Below are 12454 nucleotides of genomic sequence, written 5' to 3'. Positions count from 1 at the left end.
CCTAACTACAATGTTGATGGCCTCCCCCACATCAGTCACTACATTAAAGAAAACCTTGCATTAGTTTCTCAATCATAAATTTCTTAACTTTAACACGCAATGAGCTAGAGAAGCCACTTCTTTATTTCAAATCGGACTCTGACGAATGATGAGAACCTTCACAAAGTACTGCTGAATAGATATGAAAAGTGAATCTTACTTTTAATAGGTGGAGGAGGCTTTTACTTTGGACTGTCTCAAGGAAGCGTGGCACAATAAACTTGATGCATTCGTCTTGCAGTTCTTTGGTCAAAGCAATTGCTTGCTCCGCCCATTTCACCTCAGGAAGGCTCCACAGTAGACGATCACTGTCCATCAGCACTGAAACCACATTATCTACATTCTGAGGGTCAAATGCATACATCAATCATCTATGTGTACTGCTGGCCAATGTGGTCAACACTATTTTTAAAATAAACTCACACTTAACCTTTTCTATTTAATTTGTATTTCATAGATCTGGTTATATTTTTTAAAAGATTGCCACAAACGGTCAGCATGAATGGAAACTAATATAACAGTGATATTGTAACTCAACATAGATTCTCTCAATTAGACACTGCTTATCTAACAAGGATGACAACGTATGGGTAACGACTGCAGAGCTACAAAGATGATATGAGAGAGGGGTCAAAGACCAAAGTCTAGTTGGTTAGAGTTAAGGAATTTTTAAAAAATGTACATTGCTGAGTGTTTACTTTCAATCTCCAAATAAAAGGAGATAGAGGAGGAAATACACTGGCAAATAACAACTTTAATAACCCTAAAAAGGACTAGATATTTTTTTTTTTTTAAAAAGGGCAAGAATGATAAAAAATTCCGAACATGGATGTAGGTTTGCTCGCTGAGATGGAAGGTTCAATTTCAGAGGTTTCGCCACCATACTAGCTAACATTATCAGTAAGCCTCTGGATGAAGCACTGGTGGTATGGCCTGCTTTTTATTTGTGTTTAGGTTCCCTTGGGTTGGTGACATCATTTCCTATTCTTTTTCTCAGGGGGTAGTAAATGGGATCCAGGTCAATGTGCTTGTTGATAGAGTTCCAGTTGGAATGCTATGCTTCTAGGAATTCTCACATGTCTGTTTGGCTTGTCCTAGAATGAGTGTGTTGTCCCAGTCAGAGTGGTGTCCTTCCCCATATGTATGTAAGGATACTAGTGAGAGTGGGTCACGTCTTTTTGTGGCTAGTTGATGTTCATATATTCTGGTAGCTAGGTTTCTGCCTGTTTGTCCAATGTAGTGTTTGTTATAGTCCTTGCACGGTATTTCGTAAATGACATTAGTTTTGCTTGTTGTCTGTATGGGGTCTTTCAAGTTCATTTGCTGCTGTTTTAGTGTGTTGGTGGGTTTGTGGGCTACTGTGATGCCAAGAGGTCCAAGTAGTGTGGGAGTCATTTCTGAGATGTCTTTGATGTGGGGGGAGTAGCTACGGTTTCTGGACGTGTTTTGTCTGTTTGTTTGGGTTTGTTGCTCAGAAATCGACAGACTGTGTTCATTGGGTACCTGTTCTTTTTGAATACACTGAATAGGTGATTTTCCTCTGCTCTGCGTAGTTCCTCTGTGCTGCAGTATGTGGCGGCTCATTGAAATAATGTTCTAGTGCAGCATTGTTTGTGGGTGTTAAGATGATTGCTTCTGTAGTTCAGTATTTGGTTCATATGCACTATTTTCCTGTAGACACTGGTTTGAAGTTCCCCATTGGCTGTTTTGGGAATGGCAGTTTGTTGTTGTTTTCCTCCACTTTAGTAAATTTTATGCCAGTAAAGGGCATTGATGGTCTTGAAGGTTTCCTTCAACAGACAAACCAACGGAACACAGGGGATCTCTGATATCAGGGTTCTTAGCAGAGGCAATAATGCAGAGACTTGAACAAACAGCTCTGCCAACCATCCAACCAAAATTTTGGGTCTGCTACGTGGATGACACCTTTGCCATCACAAAACTAAACAAATTAGAGGCAACCTTCAAGATAATCAATAACACCCTTAATGGCATAAAATTCACTAAAGAGGAGGAAAACAACAACAAACTGCCATTCCTAGATGTTGCAGTAGAGCAAACAGCCAATGGGGAACTTCAAACTAGCGTCTACTGGGAAAAAAAATACATACGGACCAAATACTGAACTACAAAAGCAATCATCCCAACATCCACAAAAGAAGCTGCATCAGAACATTTTAATGAGCCACCACACATGTTGCAGCACAGAGGAACTATGCAGAGCAGAGGAAAATCACCTATGCATTGCATTCAAAAAGAATGGGTACTCAACAAACAGTCTAAACATGTCCAGAAGCCCTAGCCACTCCCCCAACATCAAAGACATCTTGGAAATGACTGCCAGACTACACAGACCCCTTGGCATCACAGTAGCCCACAAACCCACCAACACACTAAAACTGCAGCTAATGAACTTGAAAGACCCTATACAGACAACAAGCAAAACCAATGTCATTTACACAATACCTTGCAAGGACTGTAACAAACACTACACTGGTCAAACAGGCAGAAAACCAGCCACCAGGATACATGAACATCAACTAGCCACAAAAAGACATGACCCACTCTCATGAGTATCTTTACATACAGATGAGGAAGAACATCACTTGGACTGGGACAACATATGCATCCTAGGACAAGCCAAACAGAGACATGCGCGAGAATTCCTAGAAGCATGGCATTCCAATCAGAACTCTCAACAAACACATGGATTTCAATCCCATTTACCACCCCCGAGAAAAACAACAGGAAATGATATCACAGGAAATGACATCACCAACCCAAGGAAACACAAATAAAAAGCAGGCCATATCACCAGTGCTTCATCTGGAGGCTCACTGATGTTACCTATTATGGTGACGAAACGTCTGAAACCAAACCTTCCGGTTCAGTGAGCAAACCTACATCCAGAACCTCAACCTGAGCTACAAATCCTCTCAAAACTCACCAATTCCTAACATATTTCCTTAAATCATATGATTACAGCCCAACAAGGAACAAAGCCATAACAGATTTAGTTCTGGAGAGTAAAGCAAGGTAACTCACGTTGCAGTGGGAGAATATCTGGTTTATGATATTATATTATTATTATATTTAAGTTGTTATGAAAAAAGTGAAAACATTTCACTAAAATAGAAATCTATTTTGGTAATACACAAATGAAGCTGGCACATGTGGACTGCAAAGACAGACTGGTCAGGAGACGAGCAAACAAGCAATGCCTGGCCTTTAAGAAGGAATTGAAAGCAATTTAAAACCAAGCACATTCCCATAAGGTGGCAAAAAAGTAGGTCACCCAAACCTAGAACTCCCTAAATACAGGGATAGTTATAAAAATAAAATTACAGAAAAGGAAGGCAAGTCAAAAACCAGGCAGATACAGAATTTGCAGGGAGAAGCTGAAAATGACACAGAGGGCAAAGTGTATGAAAAATGTTTGTGGAAAGTATAAAAACAAATGCAGAATCCAGGACAAATATATAAAGGAAGTAGGATTCATTTGAAAGGAATGAGAGGTTGATCAGAAACAAAAAGGAAAGCATACTGTAGAGGTAGAAAATATGACCAAGATACTGAGTGAATAATTTGATCCGTCAAATTAAAAATTAACAATTAAGTTATTGGTGGTTTACATTATTGGATAGAACAAAAAATACTATATACAGAAAAGTTAAATAAATTGGCGTTACTCAAAATATAACAAAGTCCTGATGGGGTGCATTCTGGCTTGCTGAGGGAAACAAAACACCAACCACAATCTTTCAAGCCTGTACTCATGGGAGCATGGCAGGAGATTGAAGTTTGCAAATATTACATATTTTTGAAGGTGGGGGCTAAATCTGTCAACTCCAGGCGTGTCAAACATCAATGGTGGGAAAACGTACTTGTGTGCCTTGTCAAAGACAAAATTAATCATCACTCAAAGGCACGAGTTAACCAAGAAATACAAGCACAAATAGGTTAAAGACAAATTATATCAACTCCGTTTTGTTTCAGGACGCAACAGGAAGGGTTAATAAAGATAGTCCAGAAGACTTGTATTTGTCTTTTCAAAGTAATTTGATAAAATACTATTTTTCAATATCCAAGTTGGGCACAAAATCAAGTAAGAGGTAGAAGGCAAACAGTAGTGATTACAAGGCAGAAAAGTGAAGTACACAAAAAGCCCAGGGCTTTGTTTTAGGACCATTGCTTTAGCTTGTAGCTACTGTGTTCTGATGGTGAGTCTAGTTGAGTTTCTAGTCGATGGTAATCCCCAGAATGTTGATAGTGGGGAAACTCAGTGGTGGCAATGCCACTGAAAGTCAAGGGATGGTGGTTAGATTGTTTATTATTGGAGATGGCTATGCCAGGAATTTATGTGGTGCGAATGTTACTTGTCACTTGTCAGCCCAAGCCTAGATACTGCCCAGATCTTGTTGCATTTGAACATGGACTGCTTCAGGATCTGAAGAACTGCAGATGGTGCTGAACATTGCACAAACATCCCATTTCTGACTACATGATCGATGGAAGATCATTTACAAAGCATCTGAAGGTGGTTGGGCCGAGGAACCACCCTGAGGAACTCCTGTAGAGATGTCCTGGAGATGAGATAACTGACCTCTAATAACCACAACCTTCCTTCTACGTGCCAGATATGACTTCAACCACAGTTTTCCCCCCGATACCCACTGATTCCGGTTTTCCTAGGGCTCCTTGATGCCACACTCATTAAATGCAGCCTTGATATCAAGGGCTGTCACTCTCACCTCAGGAATTCAACTGTTTCTTTTTCCATGTTTGGCTGTAATGAAGTCAGGAGCTGAGTGGACTAGTAGAACCCGAACTGGGCATCACGGAGCAGGTTATTGCTAAGTGGTTGATGCTTGATAGCACAGTTGATGAAGCTTTCCATCATTTTATTGACAGTCAAGAGTAGTCTGATGGAGCAATAATTGGCCAGGTTGGATTTCTCTTGCTTTTTGTGTACAGGGCATACATGAGCAATTTTCCACATTGTTGGGTGGATGCCAGTGTTGTAACTCTACTGGGAAAAAGTGAGGACTGCAGATGCTGGAGATCAGAGTCAAAACTTGTGGCGCTGGAAGAACACAACGTGTGAGGCAGCATTCGAGGACCAGGAGAATCGACATTTTGGGCATAAGCCCATCATCCCGATGAAGGGCTTACGCCTGAAACGTCAATTCTCCTGCTTCTCAGATGCTGCCTGACCTGCTGTGTTCTTCCAGCGCCACATTTTTCGACTTGTAACTATACTGGAAGAGCGTAGTTAGGGGAGCTGCAAGATCTGTAGCACAAGTTCTCAATCTCATTGCCGGAATGTTGTCAGGGCTCGATGCCTTTGCAGTATCCAATGTTTCTTAATATCACATGGAGTGAATTGAATTGGCTGAAGACTGTTATCTGTGATCTGGGGTCCACTGGAAGAGATTGAGATGGATCATCCACAGGTCACTTCTTGCTGAAGATTGCTGTGAATACTTGAGCCTTATCTTTTGTACTAAATAAAGACTGAAAGAACTGCAGAAGCTGAATAAACATTGCTGGAAAAGCTGAGCAGGTCTGACAGCATCTGTGGCAAAGTTTTTACAATATATATTAATGATATAGAAGATGGTATTAGTAATAACATTGGCAAATTTGCTGATGATACAAAGCTGGGTGGCAGGGTGATATGTGAGGAGGATGTTAGGAGATTACAGGGTGACCTGGACAGGTTAGGAGAGTGGTCAGATGCAGTTTAATGTGGATAAATGTATGGTTATCCACTTTGGTGGCAAGAACAGGAAGGCAGATTACTACCTAAAGGGAATCAATTTAGTAAAGGGGCAGTACAAAGAGATCTGGGTGTTCTTGTACACCAGTCAACGAAGGTAAGCATGCAGGTACAACAGGTAGTGAAGGCTAATAGCATGCTGGCCTTCATAACAAGAGGGATTGAGTATAGAAGCAAAGAGGTTCTTCTACAGCTGTACAGGGCCCTGGTGAGACCACACCTGGAGTATTATGTGCAGGTTTGGTCTCCAAATTTGAGGAAAGACATTCTGGCTATTGAGGGAGTGCAGCGTAGGTTCATGAGGTCAATTCCCGGAATGGCAGGACTACCTTACGCTGACAGACTGGAGCGACTGGGCTTGTATACCCTGGAGTTTAGAAGACTGAGAGGGGATCTGATTGAGACATAAGATTATTAAAGGATTGGACACTCTGGAGGCAGGAAACATGTTTCCACTGATGGGTGAGTGCTGAACCAGAGGACAGCTTAAAAATACGAGGTAGACCATTTAGGATAGAGATGAGGAGAAACTTCTTCACCCAGAGAGTGATGGCTGTGTGGTATGCTCGGCCCGAGAGGGCAGTGGAGGCCCAGTCTCTGGATTCATTTAAGAAAGTGTTGGATAGAGCTCTCAAGGATAGTGGAATCAAGGGTTATGGAGATAAGGCAGGAAAAGGATACTGATTAAGGATGATCAGCCATGATCACATTGAATGGTGGTGCAGACTCGAAGAGCAGAATGGCCTACTCCTGCACCTATTGTCTATTTGTAGCTCAGGTTGAGGTTCTGGATGTATGTTTGCAAGCTGAGCTGGAAGGTTCATTTTCAGATGTTTCGGCACCATACTAGGTAACATGTTCAGTGAGCCTCCAGACGAAGCACTACTGGTGTTTCCTGCTTTCTAGGTTTGTTTCCTTGGGTTGGTGATGTAATTTCCTGTGGTGACATCATTTCCTATGGTGATATCATTTCCTGTTCTTTTTCTCAGGGGGTGGTAAATGGGATCCAAGTCAATGTTTGTTGATAGAGTTCCAGTTGGAATGCCATGCTTCTAGGAATCCTTGTCTATGTCTCAGTTTGGCTTGTCCTAGGATGGATGTGTTGTCCCAGTCAAAGTGGTGTCCTTCCTCATTTGTATGTAAGGATACTAGTGAGAGGGGGTCATGTCATTTTGTGGCTAGTTGATGTTCATGTATTCTGATGGCTAGTTTTCTGCCTGTTTGTCCAATTTAGTGTTTGTTAAGTCCTTGCATGGTATTTTGAAAATGACATTAGTTTTGCTCGTTGTCTGTATAGGGTCTTCCAAGTTCATTAGCTGCTGTTTTCGTGTGTAGGTGGGTTTGTGGGCTACTGTGATGCCAAGGGGTCTGAGTAGTCTGGCAGTCATTTCCAAGAGGTCTTTGAGGTGAGGGGAGAGTGGCTAGAGTTTCTGGACGCGATTTGTCTGCTTGTTTGGGTTTGTTGCCGAGAAATCGGCAGACTGTATTCATTGGGTACCCGTTCATTTTGAATACGCTTTCCTCTGCTCTGCGTAGTGCCTCTGTGCTGCAGTGTGTGGTGGCTCATTGAAATAACAGTCTGATGCTGCTTAGTTTATAGATGTTGGGATGATTCCTTCTGTAGTTCAATATTTGATTAGATTAGATTACTTACAGTGTGGAAACAGGCCCTTCGGCCCAACAAGTCCACAGTGACCCTCTGAAGAGCAACCCACCCAGACCCATTCCCCTACATTTACCCCTTCACTGAACACTATGGGCAATTTAGCATGGCCAATTCACCTAACTTGTACATTTTTGGACTATGGGAAACCGGAGCACCCGGAGGAAACCCACGCAGACACAGGGAGAATGTGCAAACTCCACAGAGAGTTGCCTGAGGTGGAAAATGAACCCGGGTGTCTGGCGCTGTGAGGCAGCAGTGCTAACCACTGTGCCACCCCTTATTTGGTCCATGTGTTGTTTTATTGTAATTATTTCAAACACCAATCTGCTTCCCCAGGTTTGGCTAGTTTAGAACCAGGGGTCACAAACTGAAGATGGCTCTTGGGTCCAAGTTTAGATTAGATTACATTACAGTGTGGAAACAGGCCCTTCGGCCCAACAAGTCCACACCGACCCGCCGAAGCGCAACCCACCCATACCCCTACATTTACCCCTTACCTAACACTACGGGCAATTTAGTATGACCAATTCACCTGACCTTGCACATCTTTGGACTGTGGGAGGAAACCGGAGCACCCGGAGGAAACCCACGCAGACACGGAGAACGTGCAAACTCCACACAGTCAGTCAGTCGCCTGAGGCGGGAATTGAACCCGGGTCTCTGGCGCTGTGAGGCAGCAGTGCTAACCACTGTGCCACCGTGCCGCCCAAGTTGAGGAGGAAATGTTTTTAATCAGTGTTGCTAATCTTTGGAATTCTCTACCACAGAGGTCTATGGAAGCTCAGTCTTTGAGTATCATTAAAAGGTAGACATTGATAGCTTTTTGATTACTAATAGCTTACAAGGTTATGGGAATGGGGTCAGTAAAAGGCACGGAAGTGTTTGATTGGCCATGATCATACTGAATGATAGGGCAGGGTCAACAGGGAGTTGAATGGGAGAGTTAATCTTCTCCCATTCCTAAAGATTAAACACCAAAAGGGAAGATGAAAGTGTCAGATGGGCAGATAACATTTGAGGGGTGAACTGGGGAAGCTACGGAGTCAGACTAAATTGTTCAGCTTTTAAAGAGCTGAAACATATGGGATGGCCTCTTTAATGCTACAGGATTCTACAAATACCATGACATTTAATATTTACATGGAGTTTCTTCTTTCTGAATCATAAGGCAGGCAGTGGAATCTTTAATTAAATCTTATTTAGCCATAAAACATCAGGCTCAAAGTTTGGCTCCTTCCACTTACCTCAAAAGAAACAGGCAAGAGAACAAACATAGCTCAATTGTTTAATTTACGGAGAGTTAGAATACTCCAAAATTATAGACTTTACAAGATTAAGATTAACAAGAAATAAATCTGCACAGCATTCCTCCAACAGTTACACTGAGGCAGCTATAATTAGATTGCCTCTCAGGAGGTGGTTTAGTGTTCAAACTGTTTTTCATGGATACGTGGAATTTTTAACAAGTAACTAATACGGTGCCAACTCACACTTAGTGTAAACAAATCTGCTCACCTTTATTTTATTACCAAATCTTCTACACTCAGTAAACCCTCCTCTATATATGACATTCAATTTGATTCCTGATCTGACATAAACCTCAAATCCACTTAGCGTGACCACAAGAGATAGGAGCAGAATTAGTCCATTTAGCCCATCAAGTCTGCTGTTATTCGATCATAGCTGGTGTTTCTCAACCCCATTCTCCTGCCTTCTCCCAGTAACCCTTGATCCCTTTACTAATAAAGAACCTACCGTTGTCTTAAATACAGTCAATTAGTATGCCTCTACACTCTGCAACAATGAGTTCCACAGATTAACTACCTTCTAACTGAATAAATTCCTCACTATCTCAGTTCTAAAGATTGTTCCTTCACAGACGCTGTGCTCTTGGGACGTATTCTCTCCTACTAGTGGAAACATCTCCCTGATCACTCTATCCAGAACCCCACCACCACCCTCCCTATTAAACAAGGAAATAGGAATAAGCCATTCAACTCTTAGAGCCTGTTCTACCATTCAACATGATTGTGGCTGATCATCCAACTCAATGCCCTATTCCTGCTTTCTCCCCACACCTTTATTACTTCTTGTGATTGGGACTGGGACTGGGCCATGGATACAACCTCTCACTCAACAAACAGTTCAGTAAAATACCTTTCACCTTTATGCCCACAACTAAAAACACTATGAGCCACCCTGGGTTAAGCCAAGCACCCCTCGGAAACCACGGTGTCCTCTGCTGTAAACAGGTTTACAAACCCAATGATTGCCTTATCAGACTAACCCACCATTATGATTTCTTCCCCCATCCTTGACTCCATAGGATGATGTAGAAGCTCTTTGACTGGGACACAAGCAGATACTGAAACAATGCAAGGCCAAAGTAGGCGGCCACAGATTACCAGCCTGTTCTGGCAATTCCTCCACAATAGTGTGAAGTTATCATAATAAATTGAAGACATATATTCAACCTGCACCTAATTGTACTACATCATACATTTCCAGATTATGGAAGCTGTCCGCCCCAACCTCATTTTAACATAACACTTTAGGATCCAACATTAAAATGGACAGGTGATGAGGCTTCTCAACTAAGATATGCAAGTAGCAATTAAAAGGGCCTCCTGTGGACTGTGTTCAGACCGATTATCACATTAAAAGAAATCCATGACGTTGTATTGGGTTGCCGAGTTAACCTTGTCTTATAGTTTGAAAAGTATATCAAATGAAAGTCAGGTATTAAAGAATCTGCCTGCTCAGTTATTGAAGTAAATGCTTTTTCACTGCCAGCTGCAAAGCCAATTGTGTTTCAACTTTGAATGACATGATGAAGCATAACTCAGAACAAAGCTGTACAAAGTAAGCTCACTCAAATAAACACACTGCCTACTGCGTAGAAATAACAAGCCTTTCACAGCCAGTTTGAAACACTGCTAGAGATTATACTCACAACTACATTTTAAAACTTTAATGTAAAAGGACTCTAAAACAGAAGTCACTTCCCCATAAAATTCACTAAAACTATCTATATAGTTTCCTGAGGTTGCTTCTGTTATAATTCAAAACTACAGGCAAAAAAACAATTAATTGATTGTTCAGAAAATGCAGTGACATTCAGTTCCATACAAATCAAGAAAACAGACAAGGGAAATGTTATTCAAAGTAGCCATGCTTTACTTAATACTCTCATTTAAATCACCTTAAAAACCACCAACATATAATTGTTAAACACTACAAAACAACCACACTGGAATCAATGCTTGATGCTTCCAGATTCTGGTAAAACACTATACTGAGTAACTGCCTATCAGTGGATGTGGGGGTTAAAAGAATTAGAATTAACTTAGTTACTAACCTGGGAAAGCCAAGACAATTACTACTGTGGACCCTCACTCATTGTTTGCCATCACTTTACACAGTTCTGAAATTCACTGGCAAATCAGAAATTTGTTGAACTAAAAAAGCAAATTGTACCACTGGCTTTTCTCAAAACTGATGAATCAGATGTTAGTCAGCAGTACTTCAAAGTATATCACAACCGAATTCGCGCAGAAAACACAACTGTCTATACCTCACAAAGCACGTCCTGCGCTTATCCTGAATTTCTGCTAAAAATGTCACTAGCAATATGAAGCTGGCACAAGACTGTGTGCTATTTATCTTCCCCCTCACAACAGAACATTTCTAGAAGAAACTGAACCCATGCATCCTACGTTGCACAATCATGTGGGCTGGATTTGGTACTTTGTTCCTTTTACATCCATTAATAAAATGTGTTTCATGTGCTGGATCTTTAAGAGAAGTAAAGACCTTGAGGATCTGAGTTACAAGGGTGTAATTTTGCTAAAGGCAAGGATAAGGACTCTTTAGAACTATATGGCAAAAGACTGATAAAGAGCTGCAATTAAAGGTCTTACGCCCCTGAAATAATGAGTAGGTAAACTTCAGCCTCAAGCCAGCCAAAAATAAGCAATGGAGTCATTTAATTCTGTTCCCCATACCAATTGAGAAAATCTCTTCTATTAAGATTACAGAAATGCCAAGTTTTGAATCGAAATCAATTTGAAGATTTGGTCAACAAAACAGAAGAAGTTTTGCTGAGAAGAAAATGCATTTAACGTTCAATTCATGGTTTGAGCTAGCAAAAAAGTAGTTTGAAGTATTTTTCAAAAAGAGAAAGACAGGAAATATTAATAAAACCTAAATATTTCAGACACTGAATTCTAACTTTAAAAATCAGAAACTCCTGAAAGACGGAGACAGAATCTGTGCAGAGAGGAGAAACAACAATGCTGATAGGTAACCAACCTGAAATGTCAACACTCTTTCTCCCTCTCATAGTCCAATCTGCTCAACATTTCTGTTCTTAGTTTATAACACTAAAATTCTCCTTTGGCAAAATCTAAGTATTTAAAAAGTCTATCATTCATGGGATGTGGGCATCACTGGCTTTTCATTGCCTACTGCTAATTGCCCAGAGAGCAGTTAAGAGTCAACCACTTTCCGGTGGGTCTGGAGTCACATGTAGGTCAGACCATGGGTAAGGATGGCAGTTTCCTTCCCTAAAGGACATTAGTGAACCAGATGGGCTTTGTTCCTCAAAACAACTGTGGCTTCATGGTCATCATTAGACTCTTAATTCCAGATTTGAAACTGAGTGCCCGGAATATTACCTGAATCTCTGCATTAACAGTCCAGCAATAACACCATTAAGCCATCACCTCTCCTACTGCTCATACTTTAGAAGAAAAAGTTCAGTGTTAGTCAAATGGCCCACTACACTACTATTCCCAAAGACCTTTGAATTCTGAAATGAGCAATGAAATTATTACGAGGTGGTGTGGGATTCATTTCAGAACAGATGAGAGTGTTGATAAACAGTAAAGTGTACATGGGAAATTTCCATAAACTGCGGAGAAGTCCGAATCAAAAAAACTACAATAAAGTCTCCCGATAAAGCCAGGGTT

General features: G+C 41.2%; 1 protein-coding gene across 3 annotated transcripts in view; it reads right to left on the bottom strand.

Annotated features, from left to right (window-relative positions):
- The window catches only part of btbd8 (BTB domain containing 8), a 104784-nt gene that overhangs the window by 37559 nt on the left and 54771 nt on the right, over window positions 1-12454 (bottom strand). For all 3 annotated transcript variants that reach the window (XM_087990447.1, XM_043698782.2, XM_043698783.2), the window contains exon 11: window positions 200-382. In XM_087990447.1, coding sequence (XP_087846573.1) covers window positions 200-382 — 183 coding nt within the window. The remainder of the gene's footprint in view (window positions 1-199; window positions 383-12454) is intronic.

This window comes from Chiloscyllium plagiosum, unplaced genomic scaffold, assembly GCF_037043375.1.
Source record: "Chiloscyllium plagiosum isolate Xiang-an unplaced genomic scaffold, Cpla_swu_hap1 HiC_scaffold_9, whole genome shotgun sequence".
Lineage (NCBI taxonomy): Eukaryota > Metazoa > Chordata > Chondrichthyes > Orectolobiformes > Hemiscylliidae > Chiloscyllium > Chiloscyllium plagiosum.
This window is presented reverse-complemented; position numbering and strand designations above follow the sequence as displayed.